The sequence below is a fragment of the Rhinoderma darwinii genome, chromosome 2 (assembly GCF_050947455.1).
Source record: "Rhinoderma darwinii isolate aRhiDar2 chromosome 2, aRhiDar2.hap1, whole genome shotgun sequence".
NCBI classification, from domain to species: Eukaryota; Metazoa; Chordata; class Amphibia; order Anura; family Rhinodermatidae; genus Rhinoderma; species Rhinoderma darwinii.
The window spans coordinates 279,386,358-279,408,264 of NC_134688.1; the positions used below are offsets into that span (position 1 = coordinate 279,386,358).

At 44.3% G+C, this 21,907-nt stretch overlaps 1 protein-coding gene across 12 annotated transcripts in view; it reads left to right on the top strand.

The window, feature by feature from the left end:
* The window catches only part of LOC142742998 (protein 4.1-like), a 161,229-nt gene that overhangs the window by 81,532 nt on the left and 57,790 nt on the right, over nucleotides 1–21,907 (top strand). For all 12 annotated transcript variants that reach the window (XM_075853323.1, XM_075853314.1, XM_075853313.1 and 9 more), the window contains exons 7-9: nucleotides 4,238–4,456; nucleotides 10,367–10,454; nucleotides 11,960–12,112. In XM_075853323.1, coding sequence (XP_075709438.1) covers nucleotides 4,238–4,456; nucleotides 10,367–10,454; nucleotides 11,960–12,112 — 460 coding nt within the window. The remainder of the gene's footprint in view (nucleotides 1–4,237; nucleotides 4,457–10,366; nucleotides 10,455–11,959; nucleotides 12,113–21,907) is intronic.

Below are 21,907 nucleotides of genomic sequence, written 5' to 3' on the forward strand. Positions count from 1 at the left end.
GACTAACAAAAAATCGTACCTGAGCATAATGAAAAGTACAGTAACGGTAGTGGCAAATCCTTGAGAAGCACATGTACAAACATGATATTCAAAATGGATGAAGGGGGAGCTACAACAACAAGGAACGGAAGTGTTGCAGAGTAAAAAAAAAATGTCCCTCCTTTTTTGTTTCACTTCTCAAAATTCCTACTAAAAGCAAAAGTGTAAGTATGTAGGTCCAAGTAGGCGATCAAGAATAACTTTTTTCACCACTACCATAATTAACAGGGATAATGCCCTGCAAAGTTCCCCTGTTATACTAATATATGAAAGACAAGCCGTGCTGCCAATGACTCACTTCTTCTCTGATTGGCTGTAGTGATCACATGGTGTAACCACTATCCAATCAATGGCAGGTTGAAGTAGACCTACACAGTGCTAACTGTAAGGGTATGTTCACACGGCTTATTTTCAGCCGTTTTTCAGGCCGTAAATGTTTCCTAAAAATACAGAGGCTGAACGCCTCCAAACATCTGCCAATTGATTTCAATGGGAAAAACTGTTTTGTTAAGAAAGTGCATGGGCCTTGGACGGACGCAAGGCCAGTGAAACGTTTCTTGCTGCACCTCAACTTTAAACGAGTGCCTGAAATTGAACCTAGAAAAAAAAAACTGCATGTCACTTCTTGAGACGTTTTTGGAGACGTTTTTCATTAACTCAATAGAAAAACGGCCATAAAAAACGGCTGAAAATCAGGGGCTGTTTGCCTTGAAAACAGCTCCATATTTTACGTCCGTTTTTAGTTTGCCGTGTAAACGTATCCTAACTGCTGAGGCACGGCTCTCCTCTCCCTGCATGGACTATTCTAAAGGGAACCTGTCACCAGCATTTTCACCGCTATACCCACAGCATCCTGGTGTTTTGGGTTTAGTCTTGAAAATGCTGCTGTTTTTAGTGAGCAGATTTATCCAAAATGTCTAATGAAAAACTGTTTAACAACCAATCACGTCACAGCACAGCTTTCGTTTTACCAGAGCAGTTTAATTAAAGGAAAGGGGAGCTGTGATTGGTTGCTATAGGCATGACACCATCACCTATAGACCGACAGCAAGGTAATACAAGTACAAACACAGTGAATGGGCTGCTGCAATAATAATAATAATTGCACCATTATTCCTATTCAGTTAGCCCACCTATGTCATGTAACCCTGTTAACTGAATGCGCAAGGTCACATGGTGTGTGTGGGGGGTGGAACACACTACAGACGACTACATCTATAAACCATGCCGCGTCCAAAACAGCAGAAAAACAAGGTGATACTAAATGCCGCAAAGCCGATTATGACCGGTCAAGGCGGCAACCGCGAACTACAGATGAAAAATGCCGAGCTTCAGCGTTCACGTGATCGTCCTAATGAAATGACATCACAACAAATTGAAGATTAATCTCAGCGCATGCGTTAAAGGCAAGCCGTGTTGACAACTAATCACATTTTAAAGGCAACCTGCTTTTTAACCACACTGAGAGAGTCCACTACTCAATAGCCCCCTTCCCCTCCACTACTCTGGTATAGGAAGAGACATATTCAGTATTGGACTCTCCCAAGGTGAATGTAGAGCTGGTGACGTTGCATCAGTGGAAAGTTATTGAGTAGGGGGGGTGTCTGTCGTGATATGGGTGTCAGTGTGTGGATACATTCAGTATAATAGATATGTGGGGAGCTAAATAAATAAATAAAATCATTAGAAAAAACCCAAACTATGAAGCAACACGCGTAAGGGGGTCTATGTCTCCTGCCCTGAGAGGATTATCATCCTGCAAATGCTTCCACATTCTGTATTTTAATGTTTTTTATGACAAAAAAAACTGACCAATAAGTTTTTGGGTTTTTTTAGTTTTTTTTTTCTAGAGCCCATTGTATTTTTTTGCACCATGGGCATACAGGGGATGGAGTGGTGACACACAGGGGACAGTGATGGCATACCCAGGGGGACAGTGATGGCATACCCAGGGGGACAGTGATGGCATACCCAGGGGGACAGTGATGGCATACCCAGGGGGACAGTGACGGCATACCCAGGGGGACAGTGATGGCATACAGGGGACATAGGGGAAGCAGAGTGGAATATTACCGGGCAGACTTTTCTAGAGCCCGTTTTATTTTTTTCACACAGGCCTTATTGCTAGTTCCATATATTTTCTAATAAGTAATTGCCACTTAGCACTTTTTGCTCTCAAATGATTAGATTTATCCCCCCCCCCCCCTAAAATGGCATAAAAATTTAAGTTTGTGCCAAAGATTTTGTTCACATCTGTCTTTCGGGTTCGGTTATTGTCTTCCGTCCTAGGAACAGAACAACAAGAATACTGGAAGCACAACAGGGCCAAAGAAACCCATTGACTTTAATGGGTTCCGACTTTTTGCCGGAGGAGATAGTGCTGCATGCTGCGCTATGTTGTCTAACAAAAACCAGGGAATGTACGACAGAGGCCCCTAACAAAGCCTCTGATGCAGATGTGAACAGGTCCTTAGTCCATCAGTCAACCAGCGGGGTTTTTTTTGTTTTGTTTTTTTAAATATATATACTTCTGCAAACAAAAGTTTATGTTGTTTGGAGTATGGGCATACAACATTGTGTAGTTCCACATAAATACAGGCACACAAATATTGCAACCACATTTTTATTGCTTCAATGCAACTAAAATATAAAATGAAATATCCTGCTTTGTGCCAAAACCTCCTTTGCAGACCTGTGTGTCCTTTGGTTACAGACTACAAATAAACCCTGTATAGTCTGATGCTGCAGTCATACACCCTTTAATCTGTCAACCTATTTCTTTCTGAGGGCTTTGGTCACACTAGTGTCATTTCTTCCGGTCATATCGGAGCCAAATCCGCTGATGGATTAGCTTCCCCACAGATCCAAATGGACTCTTATGAACCCGATTGACTTTTAAAGGGTCTGTGTTTAAGTATTTTTGATGACAAGAAAAGCGCTGCACGCTGTTTGGCTATGTTTACATGCTTAAAAAAAAAAACGGCTGAAAATATGGAGCTGTTTTAAAGGGAAAACAGCCTCTGATTTTCAGCCGTTTTTTAAGCAACTTGTGTTTTTTTGCGGCGTTTTGAGTCAATGAAAAACTGCTCCAAAAACAGCCCAAGAATGAACTTCTTTTTACGAGGCGTTTTTTTTTTTTTTACGTGGCAGTTTTTAAAAAACAGCCGCACAAAAAAACGCCACATGGGAACGGAACTCTGTTTTTCCCCATTGAAACAAATAGGCAGATGTTTGGAGGCGTTCAGCCCCCGCATTTTTATCCGTTTTTCAGGGCGTTTACGGCCCGAAAAACAGCTGAAAATAGATCGTGTGAACATATCCTTTCACTGAAACCTTGACTGAACTCTTAAGCGGTGCTGTGAAAAGAGCTATACGTTGAGAAGGTTAGCAAGATAAGTGGACTGATAAAAGGGAGTTTGACTTCACGATTGGACTAAAGTGTTTATAGTCTGTAACCATGGAGACACCTAGTTTTGCCTAGGAGCATGAGGCTGGGTTCACACGACCACATTAACGTCCGTAATGGACGGACGTATTTCGGCCGGAAGTCCCGGACCGAACACACTGCAGGGAGCCGGGCTCTTAGCATCATAGTTATGTACGATGCTAGGAGTCCCTGCCTCTCCGTGGAACTACTGTCCCGTACTGTAATCATGTTTTCAGTACGGGACAGTTGTCCTGCAGCGAGGCAGGGACTCCTAGCATCGTACATAACTATGATGCTAGGAGCCCGGCTCCCTTCACTGAGTTCGGTCCGGGACTTCCAGCCAAAATACGTCCGTCCATTACGGACGTTAATATGCTCGTGTGAACCCAGCCTAAGACACATAATGGTAGGATATTTGAAATCCAGGCTATTAGCATAGTTGCGTCACATTTATTGTAAGATACATTGGAGCAATACATTTATTTATTTTTTATTGTAAAAGTGGGCGTAAACTTTATGTATGGCTTGCTTTTGAGAACGATAACCACTCGAATGTACCCAAAGGCTAGATGGTGATATTTTTTTTTTTCATGTTTGGTCAGCTCCAGAGTACTTATTTATATACTTATATATGCATTTGAGAGTTTATATTGCGCGATCACTATAATGATCACTGTAGGTATGGGGCAAGAATTGACGTTATTGCTTTAATTAGTGACTATTCTCATAGATGCAGTTTTTTGCTGACTTTTGGTTCTTACACTTCTACAGATATTACCTGTGTCTCCAGCTGCGTAAGGACATCCTCAGTGGCAGCCTGCCATGCTCCTTTGCCACTCTTGCTCTTTTGGGTTCCTACACTGTCCAATCAGAAGTAGGAGATTATGATGAAGACCTTCATTGCACAGACTACGTCAGCGAGTATAAACTGAGTCCTAATCAGACCAAGGATCTTGAGGCCAAAGTTGCAGAACTGCATAAGTCTTACAGGTAAACATGTAGAATATAACGTCACCATAAAAAAAATATTCTTTTATTACATCTTACAAAATATGTCTGCACTTCTGTCATCAGTAGCAATGTCATCAACACCTTAAGTTGTTTTATTATGACACAAGGTAGTCCCCTTTTTATATTCCGATCTGTGGCATGGCATGTCCATACTCCGAGGTATCATTTGAAGTTCCTAGGCCCAATGTAAAATCTGTAACAGGGCCCCTCAACTTTACATACTAATGTCCTCTTATAAAGCAGTGGAGCTGTTGGGCCACCTGAGAAATCATATCCCAGGTGCAGCTGCGACCTCATAAACGTACACCCCTGCAAAAAAAAAATACAGTGATGTGACTGCACAGGAGTAGTTCCTACACTTATGTCACAGAACCTGCATAATATGATATTACACCACAAGTGTAAGCGACAGGGAAATCACAATACAAGGAAAATAAACAGTGATGCGACTGTGTAGGGATAATAAATGTAATGATGTCGCAGTACATGGGTAATGACCAGCAATGGTAATAGTCACAGTCATGTACAGGGATGATTCACGCAATGAGTCATTGTGTAATTTCACAAAACAGGAATAACAAATAGTGATGTCACTGAACATAGATAATAAACATTTTTCTATAGGAAAGGGTTAGTGGACATTGCTTCCCGGTAGGGAGTAATGCACACAGTGATGTCACAGACAAGGATAATAAACCATATTATCACACCGAACGGCTAAAGACCACTGTGATTTCACAACACATGGATAATAAACACATCATAATACAAGGATAATACACCCAGTAATGTCACGGTGCAGAAAATAAAAGGTGAGATTTCCATTTTTGAGTCACCTTTAGGCCCCCTCAGTTCATAAGCAAATCCTCCCTGACGAAAATAAAAATTGAGTCAGTGTTCACTTCTTTAACCACTGAGTGGCAGTTTGTGACAAGTGAGGGTACCGACTTACCCCCTTCCCGCTCAGCTCAGTACTATTACGTCGAGCTGAGCGCATCGTTCGCGCTCAGCTCAGTAAATTTACTGACCTGAGTAAACACGGCGCCATTTAATACCGGCGCGTGTTTGAGCTGTGATAGCCTCCTGTCGGAAACAGCAGGTATCGCGGTTCAATACTCCGGGACCAATTGCAGTGGTCCCGCCCGGCAATCGCTGCAATTGGTTAGTCAGTGACTACTAACCAATAGCAGCTATCGCATACATCATTTCCTGCCCCAGACCTCACATCCTGCCGCACCCGCCCTGAACTTCTCTGTTGGCATTAGAGAGTAGTTCAGAGCGGTTGTGTCAGGAGAATTGTGCTGAGAAAACTTTAAAAAAAGCTTGAAAAAGTTACTTTTTTGTACTTCCCACCTGCTCCATCCACTTCCCACTCCTGTCCTCCTTGTGTTCCCCTTGTCATCCCCGTTTTTGGCCAGTGATCTATCACTGACCACTTCTTAGTCTTCAGGGCCACATTTCTTGGTCCCTCTGGATTATTTTTTTTCTTTTCTTTATAGAATACAAAAAACAAAAAAAAATACAAAAATTAATTTAAGTTAAAAAAAAAAAAGTTCGTCTAAAAAGTTATCATCTAGCTAGTTTAGTATTAGGGTTAGTTAGTGTCGGAACCGTCAAAAAGCGTAGTTCGGTTTAGTGTCAGGGAATTTAGCGTCCGGAATCAGTCACCGTAGTTCGTTTTAGCGTTATGGATCCATCACTGTAGTTAGGTTTAGTTTCAGGGAAGCTCGGAATAATCTAGCTAGGTTTTGCGTCAGGCACCCGTTACCGTAGTTAGGCTTCGTGTCAGGGAAGCTCGGAATAATCTAATTAGGTTTAGCGTCGGGGAAGCTCGGAATAATCTAGTTAAGTTTAGTGTCAGATAATCGTCACCGTAGTTAGGCTTAGCGTTAGGGAAGTTATAAAAAAAATCTAGTTAGGTTTAATGTTTGGAACCCTCGCCCTAGTTATAGTGTAGGGAAGTCCACTCATTCTATAAAAAAAAACAAAAAACGTTTTGGGTAGCATCCCATTGCTTTTAGTTAGGGAATTATATTTTTATTTTGTTCAAGTTTTTGAACGTTTTTTTTTTTTTTTTTTTTGTTCTGTATACATAATAAACGTGTCTAAGCACACAATTTACACTTGTCACACACAAATAATAAAAGATGTCCCAAAAGGTAATTTTCTGCCGAAGAGGCCTATTCCTTTCTTTCCTCCGACCGTCTCGTCGGATGGTGTTTTTTTTTAATTTATTTTTATTTGTTAACCTCCTCATCTAGTGATGGAGAGGGACCACCTAGGAGACGTCCCAGGACCACAACCACAGTTGAAACCCCTGAGAAGTGACCCCGTCGCAGTTGAAGCCCCAGAGCGAAGTGACCCCAAATGAACCCCCACACCAGACAATTATGAGCCCAAAATCCCCGAGTATACGGGCAGTCCGGGCATCAAATTTAACACGGCAGGGCTCAGTAAGATAGACTTTTTTACGTTTTTTCACTGGTGACTTTATAGAGGTTATGGTCTCACAGACAAGTTTATATGCCCAACAATATATTACGAAGAACCCCCACATCATTTTATGCCCAATCCCACAGGTGGGCCCCTGTAGACGCAGCAGAGTTGGGCAAGTTCTGGGGACTTCACTTGAACATGGGGCTTCTGAAGAAGCCGTCCATTAGGACCTACTGGAGCACAGACATCTTATACCACACCCCGATGTACCGTATGGCCATGTCCAGGATGCGTTATGAGGCAATACTTCGCTTCTTACATTATACGGATAATGAGCCGTGCCCACCCCGAGATGACCCCAGTTTTGACAGTTTGTATAAACTGAGACCCCTATTAGACCATTTCAGTGCCTGGTTTGTCCAAGCATACACCCCTGAGAAGTGTATTTCTATTGATGAGTCCCTGGTACATTTTAAAGGGAGGCTTCAATTCCGCCAGTACCTGCCGAGTAAGAGGGCAAGGTATGGCGTGAAGATGTATAAGCTGTGCGAGAGTGCATCAGGGTATACTTATAAATTGAGGGTTTATGAAGGGAAGGACCGCAGTGTTCAGCCCCCAGAATGCGCCCCCCCCCCCCCCCTTACTGGGAGTTACCGCAGAAATTGTGTGGGATTTGGTGCACCCACTACTGGACCAGGGTTACCGCCTCTACCTGGATAATATTTATACCAGCATCCCACTCTTCAAGTGCCTCGCTTCCAGAAGTCCTGTGGCATGCGGCACTGCTAGAAAAAACCTAAGAGGCCTCCCTAAGACTCTGTTTGGGCAAACACTCAGAAGGGGTGAGAGCAGGGCACAATCCAGCAGCAACATATTGTGTGTCAAGTAGGGATGAACGATGCATCGAAACTTCGATAATGGTTTGATACCGTGCATCCTCAAACGGTTCGATACCGTTATTTCATGTATTTCTATACGAAGCTGTGCGGCTGCACGGCTTCGTATAGTAATACATGAATGTATGAGAGCAGGGCTGCAGCTGTGTAATACAGCCATTGACCCGCTCCTGAGTCCTGACATGTGCGCGTCGTCAGTATAATGCTATGCGGCCGGCGCTGCACTAATGAGCGGCGGCACTGAATACAGAACATGGCGGGCGCACTGCAAAACACCCATGTTCTGTCCTCAGTGACTGAACTGACGGTCTTTAGTGCAGCGCCGGCCTCATGCTTACCGCGCGCGCACTTATTGTCAGGAGCGGGGCAATGGCTGTATTAAACAGCCGCTGCCCCGCTCTATAATGGCGAAGATCAGATAAATCTCATCTCCATTGCTATTCTCCAGAATGTTGTGATCAAAGCTAACCACATCATTCAGGGGAAAATGAGAAGGGGGACATACCATATATGGGCAACCAGCCCAGGGTCCATTCAAGGACCCCAGTGTGGTCTTACCATATTTCCTGTTAGGGCATACTGAGGTAGTTAGTGCTCATTAGTGCAGCGCCGGCCGCATCACCTCATGCTGACCGCGCGCGCACTTCCTGTCAGGAACGGGGCAATGGTTGTATTACACAGCTGCAGCCCCGCTCAATTATGGCGGAGATCAGAGAAACCTCTCATCTCCGCCGCTATTCCCCTGAATGCTGCCATCAAAGCGGACTGCAGCATTCAGGGGAAAATGAGAAGGGGGGATGCCCATGGATCGCGTCACAGGGAATTCCTGTGACGCGATCGAGGGACATACCATATATCAGCATTGTGAGAAACTAGACATGGACCGCACAATCCACAATATATATGTTGATCTGAGCCGCTAGGCATAATTTAGAAACATGAACATGAGGTTCTTTGTAAACATTTTGAGCAAACTGTATAAGCCCACTTGCCACTTCACGGCGACCTCTTTAAAGTGGGTCCCTACTCTAGCGGTTGCAGCACCGCATGGCGGCTACCGCCACCGCAGCACCACTCCTGCAGAGGGAGCAACCCAGGGGCCCAAAAGCACCCATTCCTTCAGACCGTGCCAAGCCTCCTTGGCTCTGGGCCACGTCCCCCCACAAGTGCAGCACTACAGCAACAGACACCACCATACAGCACCACAACATGTGAAAGGCTCGTATTGAGCTGAAACGTTGCACCGTGGAATAAAAGGATCTTCACTTTGAAAATTTGGTAGTGCTGTCTCCATTTCTTCTTTATCACAACATGTGAACAGATGGAATGAGCTCACCTTGCCATGCGCCCCCAGTGGCCAACTGAGAGCACAAGCAAGAGGAGGAACACTTATGAGGTCATTCCTGAATTAAAATCAGCTGGGTATTTTTTCAAATGCGTGGAGTGCTGGTACCAAGTAAAACAAAAGAAATGAGGAGGATAGACTATACAATATCAGCATTGTGAGAAACTACACATGGACCGCACAATCCACAATATATACGTTGATCTGAGCCGCTAGGCATAATTTAGAAACGTGAACATTAGGTTCTTTGTAAACATTTTGATCAAACTGTATAAGCCCACTTGCCACTTCACGGCGACCTCTTTAAAGTGGGTTCCTACTCTAGCGGTTGCAGCACCGCATGGCGGCTACCGCCACTGCAGCACCGCTCCTACAGAGGGAGCAACCTAGGGGCCATACCATATATGGCCAGACAGCCCAGGGTCCATTGACGGACCCCAGGGCTGTCTTAACATATTTCTTGTTGTTAGGGCATACTTAGGTATGTCCTAACAACTGCCTGTGTGCTATCCGTCCACAGGCTAATGTACTGGCACATAACTGATATATGTCAGTACATTAAAGTTTAAAAATAAAGTAAAAACAAAGTATTGTTAAATTAAAAAAAAAAATACACACACACCTTTTTTACAATAAACATTAAAATAAGTCTCAATACATAAAATACACACATTCAGTAATGGCGCGGACAACAATGTTTTTGCATCATTTATGATGTGTACGCTGTAAAAAAATGAAATAAACACTGCTTTCTATCACTTATTAATGCGAGGTGCGATGAATTTAACCTCCATGTTCCTCACATTAATAGTAATTAACCCCATCATGTACCTCACACATTAACCCATTATGACTGAGAAACATGATGGGATTAATTACTATTAATGTGAGGCGCATTCAAAATTCATCACACGTCGCGCCTCACATCCAAAAACGGAAGAACCTTTTTTTTTTTTTTTTTTTATTACTGTTGGCAAAGTATCGAAATTGGTATCGAAATCGCAATACTAAACGAAGTATCGATATCGAAGTCCAAATTCTGGTATCGTGACATCCCTAGTCCAAAGGTATTACCACATAAAGTGAAAAATGTTCTCTGAGCCTTAAGGCCCAAACTAGGCTGCGTTCTTAAGGGGTTAAAAAGTGTCTTCCTTAATATTGCTAACCGAAAGCTCTAGGACATGTTTATAATAATTTCCATTATTTGATCAGATCAATGACTCCAGCCCAAGCTGACTTGGAATTTCTAGAAAATGCCAAAAAGCTGACGATGTATGGTGTGGATATTCATCAAGCCAAGGTATGACTATTTGTTTTTAAATTCAACCATTTTCGTATTCAGTATTTTAATTTAATGAAACGGTAAGGCTCCATCCGAGCTGTTTGCATAGTTGAAAGGTGGAGATCGCACTCTAGGGTTGTTTGAAGCAATTAATGGTATATATAACGCACTACTAAATACACAAGGTGCACGGGAAATGATTATGCAACATTGTAATTACACCCTTCTTCAGGCTTATGCAGGTATTGCAGGAGCATGTACCGCCGATACATTCTTCTGCAAAACCTGTGATTTGGCGGTGTGCTGTATTTAAAATAAAAATAAAAAATACCATTAATTGCATAGTAGTAGCCTAAAATATATTTTGACTATTTGTTATGTAGCATTAAGGCCTCATGCACACGAACGTAAAAACACTCGAGCCGTAATTACGGCCCATAGACTTCTATTGGCCAAGGTTACCTCCCCGTATGCTTACAGGAAGGTGCCTGTGCCGTTGAAAAATATGGAACATGTCCTATTTCAGGCCGTAATAATGGCACGGGCAGGCCCATAGAAGTCTATGGGGCTCCCGTAATTACGGGTGGCTACGTGTGTTCACCCGTAATTACGGGAGCGTTGCTAGGCAACGTATGGGGTTAGTCGCTGTCCAGGGTGCTGAAAGAGTTAACTGATCGGCAGTAACTCTTTCAGCACCCGGGTCAGTGACTACCGCTGGAGTTAATAGTATTAAAAGTTAACTTACCTGCTTCTTCCTCCAGTCCGGCCTCCCGGGATGATGTTTCATCCCATGTGACCGCTACAGCCAATCACAGGCTGCAGCGGTCACAAGGACTGCCGCGTCATCCAGGGAGGTCGGACTGGATGTCAAAAGAGGGATGTGTCACCAAGACAACGGTACGTATGAACTTCTTTTACTTTCAATCGCTGCGGAAACTTTGCCCGAAAGGGCTGCCCCTTCTCTCTTTACAGCACTGATAGAGAGAAGGGGCTGCCGATTAGTGCAGAGAAAACGGGTCCGTAAATACGGGTGGAATACTGGTGACACTGGACCTGTATTTACTGGCACAGGTCCGTAAATACTAGTGGAATACGTGTGACAAAGGACCCGTATTTACGGGAGGAAAAAAAATGCATGAGGCCTTAGTCCCCTTTTCCCCCTCTCTGGCTATCACGTAACTATGCTGTTTTCATGCAGATGGTTTGATGCAACATTTTTTGGCTCCTGCTTTAATACTAGGAACGCATGTTGAGGGGATTAGGTGGGAGTGTGGGGGTTTTCTTTGTCGGCCACTTATCAGGGTGGCAACCCCCAAGAGATTTTGTCTAGTATGTTAATGCTTTCTTTAATGTTTTTAATCATTTTTGTGGTGTATTTACTCTGAATAAAATATATTTTTGTGGCATTTATGGTGATTCTATGGTATTTTTTGCCTTGCATACATACCCGCTTGTGTTTTGCGTAGTATTTATGCAAAACTGTTGTGTACATTGTCAATGGCGTAACCTAATTTTTTATCTAGGACTTGGAGGGAGTGGACATAAAACTTGGAGTCTGTTCTGGGGGTCTGATGGTCTTTAAGGACAACCTGAGGATCAACCGTTTCCCATGGCCCAAAGTCTTGAAAATCTCATATAAAAGAAGCAGCTTTTTTGTTAAAATTCGCCCTGGAGAGGTATAAAAATGATTCTTGCTTTATTGTTATTTTATAAATGCATCAATCTTGGTTTTTCTGCTTTTTTTTTTAAACTATTTTATGACTACATCATTTTTAGCATTTGAAAGTGCAACAGCTGTTTCCGGCCCAATACTGGACAGACATGGGGACCTTTATTAGTAACTGTTAAGGCATACCTTAAATCAGGGGTCTCAAACTCGGCCGGGTAAGTGGGCCGCATATAGAAAAAATGGGACGTTGACGGGCCGCATTACTTTCAAATTTGATACAATACAAAATTATTGTTAATCAATTAGCTATTTGAACTACTATAACACTATATTACTAGAATAATAATACTACATTACTATAATAATAGCGCTAGGTTTTAAATTTGAGATTTCTCCACGTGCTTATTTCAACAATCCAGCTTTCCAGTTTAAGTGTCGCTAAATGCAGTCCGGCGGCTCAGTTAGCACACATGTCAAGTTTGGGCAGCACCTTTTTAGATAGTGCCGCAGTGCCCTCTGTGGATGCTGCCGCAGTGCCCTCTGTGGATGCTGCCGCAGTGCCCTCTGTGGATGCTGCCGCAGTGCCCTCTGTGGATAATGCAACACACCCCTAGATAAGGCCACAGTGCCCTCTGTAGATAAGGCCACAGTGCCCTCTGTAGATAAGGCCACAGTGCCCTCTGTAGATAAGGCCACAGTGCCCTCTGTAGATAAGGCCACAGTGCCCTCTGTAGATAAGGCCACAGTGCCCTCTGTAGATAAGGCCACAGTGCCCTCTGTAGATAAGGCCACAGTGCCCTCTGTAGATAAGGCCACAGTGCCCTCTGTAGATAAGGCCACAGTGCCCTCTGTAGATAAAGCCACAGTGCCCTCTGTAGATAAAGCCACAGTGCCCTCTGTAGATAAAGCCACAGTGCCCTCTGTAGATAAAGCCACAGTGCCCTCTGTAGATAAGGCCACAGTGCCCTCTGTAGATAAGGCCACAGTGCCCTCTGTAGATAAGGCCACAGTGCCCTCTGTAGATAAGGCCACAGTGCCCTCTGTAGATAAGGCCACAGTGCCCTCTGTAGATAAGGCCACAGTGCCCTCTGTAGATAAGGCCACAGTGCCCTCTGTAGATAAGGCCACAGTGCCCTCTGTAGATAAGGCCACAGTGCCCTCTGTAGATAAGGCCACAGTGCCCTCTGTAGATAAGGCCACAGTGCCCTCTGTAGATAAGGCCACAGTGCCCTCTGTAGATAAGGCCACAGTGCCCTCTGTAGATAAGGCCACAGTGCCCTCTGTAGATAAGGCCACAGTGCCCTCTGTAGATAAGGCCACAGTGCCCTCTGTAGATAAGGCCACAGTGCCCTCTGTAGATAAGGCCACAGTGCCCTCTGTAGATAAGGCCACAGTGCCCTCTGTAGATAAGGCCACAGTGCCCTCTGTAGATAAGGCCACAGTGCCCTCTGTAGATAAGGCCACAGTGCCCTCTGTAGATACTGTCACACACCCACTTGTAGATGGCTGCCCCAGTGCCCTCTGTAGAGGCTGCCCCAGTGCCCTCTGTAGAGGCTGCCCCAGTGCCCTCTGTAGAGGCTGCCCCAGTGATGTCAGGGGCTTGCCCAGAGCTGGAGTCCCAGGCAGAGCACTAGTAGGCTCTTCCTGGGACTCCAGCTGTGCTCCTGACATCACTGGGACTCCTGCTCTGGGGAAGCCCCTGACATCATTGTCGATGTATGGACAGCGATGTCAGAGGCTACCCCAGAGTCCCGGAGCAGAGCCGATACTAGCGCTCTGCCCGGGACTCCGCTCTGGGGAAGACCCTGACACACTGTCCATATATGGGCAGATATGTCAGGGAATTCCGCAGCGTCCCGGAGCAGAGCCTATACTAGCGGGAGGAAAAAAAATGCATGAGGCCTTAGTCCCCTTTACTAGCGCTCTGCCCGGGACTCCGCTATGGGGAAGACCCTGACACACTGTCCACATATGGGCAGCGATGTCAGGGAATTCTACAGAGTCCCGGAGCAGAGCCTGTACTAGCGCTCTGCCCGGGACTCCGGCTCTGGGGAAGCCCCAGACATCGCTGTTCATATGTGGACAGCGATGTCAGGGAATTCCACAGAGTCCCGGAGCAGAGCCGACACCAGCGCTCTGCTCGGGACTCCGGCTCTGGGGAAGCCCCAGACATCGCTGTTCATATGTGGACAGCGATGTCAGGGAATTCCACAGAGTCCAGGAGCAGAGCCGACACCAGCTCTGCTCCGCTCTGGGCAAGACCCTGACACACTGTCCATATATGGGCAGCGATGTCAGGGAATTCCACAGAGTCCCGGTCAGAGCCGACACCAGCGCTCTGCTCGGGACTCCGGCTCTGGGGAAGCCCCAGATATCGCTGTTCATATGTGGACAGCGATGTCAGGGAATTCCACAGAGTCCAGGAGCAGAGCCGACACCAGCGCTATGCTCCGCTCTGGGCAAGACCCAGACATCGCTGTTCATATGTGGACAGCGATGTCAGGGAATTCCAGAGTCTCGGAGCAGAGCCGATACTAGCGGCTCTGTGTCCCGCGGGCCGCAGATGACAGCCCCAGGGGCCGCATGCGGCCCGTGGGCCGCGTGCTTGAGACCCCTGCCTTAAATGCACAGAGAATAAGGTTTGGCATATACACATTGCTGATTTATGCAAGCCTCCCTTGAAAGGACTTCTGACCCTAGGCATGAGCTTCATCTTACAACACAGAATTACCAAACTGATAAAAACAAGGGGACATATATATACAAAAACACCGAAAAAGGCCATACTTACAAATGGACACAGCCAGGTCAGAAATGCTGATGAGGGCGAGTGAGCAGCTGCTTTAAATAATAGCCACTCCCACTAGTCTTGAGGGGAGTGGTGTGGTGCATGGGATGTGTAGTAAAAAATAATAAATGAATAGTGTAGGTGCAAGTTATAATAATATAAGTGAAATATAGGGGGCAGTAATGAGTAAAGTGCCTCAATAAAAATAAATGAATAATGGGGTGCAAGTGTGTGAAACATGGAGGGATAGCGTGTAAGTCATGAGGCGCAACGTGATTAGCCAGGTAGAAGCCTATTTGTGACGCCTTGATAATTCATAGATCGGGCTACTCTGCTTACTATGCCAAACCACAACACACCATGCTCTCCCAGCATCAAAGACCCGGCTGTGTCCAAAAGAAGCAAATAAAGTAAGCATGAAAAATACCTGGGGTATTAGTAATAATTTAGGCCAAAAGGACACAAGTTCGCAATCCACGACAAGGATCCCCAGACTTGCGAGTCCCTAACTCCCTAACTGGAACTAAATGTTCCTGATACACAAACCAAACCGATAAAAACAAGGGGACATATATATATACAGAAACACAGAAAAAGGCCATACTTACAGAATTACACTCACTTCTCCACTCCACACCAACTTTACACGAGGATAGACCATACCTTTACATGTGCCTCCTTTCTTCCCAGTGTCGCCTCAGCAACTATTTTATCTGGGCCTTGGTCCGACCATAATCCTGTTACCATCACATGCAGTTCTATACTTCCTAAACCTTCCTTTGGTAACTGGTCTCTTAATGATGCCTCGCTTCCTACCCTGAAGTCCTCACTATTTTAGTAAATCAACTTAACAAATATTTTAATATGAACGATACCTCCGTCTCTTCTCCATCTATCTTGTGAGAAGCCCACAAGGCAGCTCTACATGGCTTCTGTCTCCAAGAGTCCGATTATAAATGCTCCCCAACATTCCAAATCTCATCTGCATTAGTCGACGCTAAAATACAGCGAGATCTCAGTCTTTCTTTCCAGGCAGAGCGCCAACAGAGATGGTCCTGCCATCGCTTTTACACGACTAACCATAAACCAACTTTTCAGTTTGCATGTCGCTTAAACATACGCTCCTTTGATTGTAAGCCGATTTTTTTTTTTTTTAATCAGTTCAATTTTATTCAATAAACTCCACATTATTACAGGTCATTGTACGTTCTCATACAGTGTATAAACAAATTTCAACAGACCCAATTATTTACATCCAACCAAACATTCCCTTCCCCCCAACTCCCCCTTGTATCCCCCCAGCCGGTCTTTTCAGTACCACTTTTCCAATCCTCTCTCCTTCTCTTCCCCTTTTCCATTCCCCATCCTACGCCTGCTCTCCGTATGTACCCCCCCCCCGGTCAGTGGCCCTATACCTGAACGTGTGACCTTAGTGTCATTAGCTCCACAGAAGCATACCCAGATTGATCAATCCACCTAGCCCATTGTTTTTCAAACTAGACCCTGGACCCCCTCTTGGAGTATATCCTATATTCCATCAGAACCTGTGAGTTAAGTGCCCCTATGATTTCTTGTTTTGATGGTGGCTCCGCATCCAGCCAGTTCTTTGCTATTCCTTTCCTAACTTGATACAGTATTTTAGCAATTGCCAACCCTGACATCCTATCCCCCACCAAATCTCCAACATACCCTAGCAGCATTACCACAGGATCCCATGGAATCTGTACCTCAAACACTCTCCCCACTAGTTCCAATATTTCCGTCCACAGAATCCCCAACCTCCCGCATGTCCAGAACATATGAAGGATGTCTGCTTTTTCCTCCGGGCACCTAGGGCACTTGGCATCTGCTCTTAATCCCATTTGTTTCAGCACCCACGGGGTCCTATACACCCTATGTATCAGAAACAACTGCGATCTTCGTTGTGCTACATTAATGGACAAAGTACATGTTGCTGCCAATGATTGTAAGCCGATTTAGTTTTAAGACTGATACTAAGATTTTCGATATCTTCCAACACCATATCTTGGCCCTTAATTCTGCTGCTAATCTGCCAGACCCTTACGGCTATTCATTCGTTCCTAGACAGAGCCCCTTCCCCCACTCTCTACCACTGTTATAGGCTATGTACACTTTTTTGGAAGGAAATGTGTTTTTGTTTTTTGTTGTTTTTTTATTTTTTAACCCCTTCCCGACATTTGACGTACATGTACGTCATGGAAAGTACTGACTTCCCGCATCTTGCCGTACATGTACGTCAAACGTTTGGCACCGGCTCAGAAGCTGAGCCGGTCCCATCATCACCGGATCTCAGCTGTATCTTACAGCTGACATCCGACTGTAACGGCGGGGACCGAAATTAGCTTCGATCCCCGCCATTAACCCCTTAAGTGCAGCGCTCAAACGCGATCGCTGCACTTAAGGTGTTTGCAGCTCATCGGAACCCCAGTAATGAAATTGCCGGGGTTCCGGTGGCTGCAATGGCAACCGGAGGCCTAATACTGGCCTCCCGGTCTGCCTAGCACCGAAGCCGGTCAAGATCCGCCCGGCGGCGGAGCCTGATCGGCTTCCGTAGCTGCCGGCAAGATGGCGCCGGGTCAGGAGCTGATCCGGCGTCATCAGCGGTGGAAGTCAGCTGTACTGTACAGCTGACATCCACCTGTAACGGCAGGAACCGGAGCTAGCTCCGATCCCTGCCATTAACCCCTTCGATGCAGCAATCGAAAGCGATTGCTGCATCGTAGCGGTTACAAGCAGATCGCCAGCCCTGACAGGCAATCGGGACTGGCGACTGCTGTTATGGCAACAGGAGACACAATGGTCTCCTGCTCTGCCATTACGGAAGCCGATTTAGGCCCCGCCGGGAGGCGAAGCCTAAACGGCTTGCTGTCAGTGAATGACTGACAGATCTAATACATTGCACTACATAGGTAGTGCAATGTATTAGAAAAAAAAAAATCTGACCGTTGGACCTTCAAGTCCCCTAGTGGGACTTGAGAAAAAGTGTAAAAAAAGTATAAAAAAGTGTAAAAAAAAGTGCAAAAAATAAAAGTTTGAAAACAATAAAAGTTTCAAGTAATCAAATAACACACAATCCCCCTTTTACTCTTATCAAGTCCTTTATTATTGAAAAATAATAATAAACCATATGTATTTGGTATCGCCACGACCGTAACGACCGGAGGTATCAAAATATTATATTATTTATTGCACGCGGTGAACAGCGTAAAAAAAACCCGTAAAAAACGTTACCAGAGTTTCTGTTTTTTAGTCACTTTGCCCTACAAATATTACAATAAAAAGTGATCAAAAAGTCGCACGTATCCAAAAATGGTACCTATAAAAACTATAGCTCGTCCCGCAAAAAACAAGCCCTCATACAACTCCGTCGACAAAAAAATTAAAACGTTATGGTTCTCACAACTTGGCGACAGAAAAAATACATTCTTTTTACAAAAGTAATTTTATTGTGCAAAAAGTTGTAAAACATAAAAAAGTTCTATAAATGAGGTATCGCCGGAATCGTACTGACCCGCAGAATAAAGGTAACATGTAGTTTATAATGCGTGGTGAACTCTGTATAAAAAAAACCCAAAAAAAGCTGTGCCAGAATTGCGTTTTTTGGTTTACCTGGCATCCCAAAAAATAGGATAAAAGGTGATCAAAAAGTCACATGTACCCCAAAATGGTACCAATAATAACTACAGCTCGTCCCGCAACAAACCAGCCCTCATACCGCTACGTCTATGAAAAATAAAATTAGTTATGGCTCCAATAAGTCAGGAAATAAAAAAATATGCAGTTGTGCCCGAGGAGAACATTTCTTCTGTTTCAAGAGGCGATTTATCAAGGACCTAAAATTAGGGAACCAGGAAGGGAGGGCCCAATCATATCCGATGGAAGCGACGGTGCCCGTATTATACCAGGATAATACTTTCCCAGCAAAATTCCCCAAACTACAAAGGCGCGGAGTGTGGACCAAAAGGGGGATAAGAAATGACACCATTTATCAGTGCGACACCGGCCTGTGCAGAAAGGATTGCTTCACAGCGTAACACACATCTATGGATTATTTTTATTTTTTTATACCACCTGACTATGCCCCTTATATACTCCGCCCCGCTTACATGTACCCCCACATTATAAAACACCAGCAATACTCAAACAAATATAGTACCAAGCAAAATCCGCTCTCCAAAAGCCAAATGGTGCTCCCTCGGCCCTGAACCCTACAGCGTGCCCAAACAGCAGTTTCCTTCAACATATATGGCACCGTCATACCCGTGAGAACCCTTTTAACAATTTTTGTGGTGTGTGTCTCCAGCGTCATAAGCTGGGCATGACATATTTGCCACTGAATGGCATATCTAGGGAAAAATATAAATTTTTAATTTGCACCATCCGCAGCGCATTCATTTATGGAAAAGACCTGTGGGGTGAAAATGCTCACTACACCCCTTAATAAATGCCTTGAGGGGTGCAGTTCCATAATGGGGTCACTTATCAGGGGTTTCTTTTTATTATTTCACATCTGAGCCTCTGCAGTTGTGAACCAATACTTTGTAAATCGCCAAATTAGGCCTCCACTCCGCATGGTACTCTTCACTTCTGAGCCCTGTCATATGTCCAGACAAAAGATTAGGGCCACATGTAGGGTGTTTCTAAAACCGGGAAACACCGCATAATAATTAGAGAGCTGTCTTGTTATGGTGGCACAAGCCGGGCACCACATATTGGCATATCTATGGAAAAAAATCCCATTTTCACTCTGCAACATTGAGCGCACACTAATTTCTACAAAACACCTGCAGGGTTAAAATGCTTACTACACCCCTTGGTAAATGCATTGAGGGGTGTAGTTTACAAAATGGGGTCACTTCTGGGGGGTTTCCACTGTTTTGGGCCCACAGGTGCCCAGAAACCAATCCAGCAACATCTGCACTCCAAATGGCGGTCCTTCCCTTCTGAGCCCTGCCGTTTGCCCAAACAGCAGTTTATGACCACATATGGGGTATTGCCGTACTCGGGAGAAATAGCTTTACAAATGTTGGGTTCTTTTTTTCCTTTATTTGTTGAGAAAATGAAAAAATTTGCGCTAAAGCTACGTCTTATTGAAGAAAAAGGACTGTTTTTATTTTCACTGCCTAATTCTAATAAATTCTATGAAACATCTGTGGGGTCAAAATGCTCACTACACCCCTAGATGCATTCTTCAAGAGGTGTAGTTTCCTAAATGGAGTCCCTTTTTGGGCGTTTTCATTGTTTTGTCCCCTCAGGGGCTTTGCAAATGTGACCTGGCCTCCGCAAATCATTCCTGCTAAATGTGATCTCAAAAAGTCAAATAGTGCTCTTTCCCTTCTAAGCCCTGCCGTGTGTCCAAACAGCCGTTTATTACCACATGTGGGGTATTGTTTTACTCGGGAGAAATTGCTTTACAAATTTTGTGGTGCTTTTTCTCCTTTAGTCCTTCTGGAAATGAGAAAAAATTAGCTAAACCTACATTTTCTTTGAAAAAATGTAGATTATTATTTTCAGGGCCTACTTCCAATAATTTCTGCAAAAAAACTGTGGTGTCAAATCGCTCACTATACCCCTAGATAATTTCCTCAATGGGTGTTGTTTCCAAAATGGGGTCACTTGTGGGGGGTTTCCACTGTTTTGTCCCCTCAGGGGCTTTGTAAATGTAACATGGCCTCCGCAAACCATTCCTGCTAAATTTGAGTTCCAAAAGCCAAATGGCGCTCTTTCCCTTCTCAGCCTCGCCGTGTGTCCAAACAGCCGTTTATTACCACATGTGGGGTACTGTTTTACTCGGGAGAAATTTCTTTACAAATTTTATGGTGATTTTTCTCCTTTAGTCCTTGTGGAAATGAAAAAAAATTAGCTAAACCTACATTTTATTTGAAAAAATGTAGATTTTCATTTTCACAGCCTACTTGCAAAAATTTCTGCAAAAAACCTGTGGGGTCAAAATGCTCACTATACCCCTAGATAATTTCCTCAAGGGGTATAGTTTCCAAAATGGGGTCACTTGTTTGGGGTTTTCACTGTTTTGTCCCCTCAGGGGCTTTGTAAATGTGACATGGCCTCCGCAAACCATTCCTGCTAAATGTGAACTCCAAAAGCCAAATGGCGCTCTTTCCCTTCTCAGCCACGCCGTGTCTCCAAACAACCGTTTATTACCACATGTGAGGTATTGTTTTACTCGGGAGAAATTGCTTTACAAATTTTGCGGTGCTTTTTCTCCTTTAGTCCTTGTGGAAATGAGAAAAAAAATCGCTAAACCTACATTTTCTTTGAAGAAATGTTGATTTTAATTTTCACGGCCTACTTCCAATAATTTCTGTAAAAAACCTGTGCGGTGAAAATGCTCACTACACCCCTAGATAATTTCCTTGAGGTGTCTAGTTTCCCAGATGGGGTCACTTTTGGGGGATTTTGACTGTTTTGGCACCGCAAGAGCCCTTCAAACCTGACATGGTGCCTAAAATATATTCTAACAAAAATAAGGCCCCAAAATCCACTAGGTGCTCCTTTGCTTCTGAGGCCGGTGTTTCAGTCCAGTAGCACGCTACGGCCACATGTGGGATATTTCCTAAAACTGCAAAAACTGGGCAACAAATATTGAGTTGCATTTCTCTGGTAAAACCTTCTGTGTTATAAAAAAAATTGTATTAAAAATGTATTTCTGCAGAAAAATATGAAATTTGTAAATTTCACCTCTACTTTGCTTTAATTCCTGTGAAATGTTTAAAGGGTTAAGACATTTTCTAAATGCTGTTTTGAATACTTTGAGGGGTGAAGTTTTTAAAATGGGGTGACTTTTTTGGGGTTTCTAATATATAAGGCCCTCAAAACCACTTCACAACTGAACTGGCCCCTGTAAAAATAGCCTTTTGAAATTTTCTTGAAAATGTGAGAAATTGCTGCTAAAGTTCTAAGCCTTGTGAGGTCATAGAAAAATAAAAGGATGTTCAAAAAACGATGCCAATCTAAAGTAGACATATGGGGGAT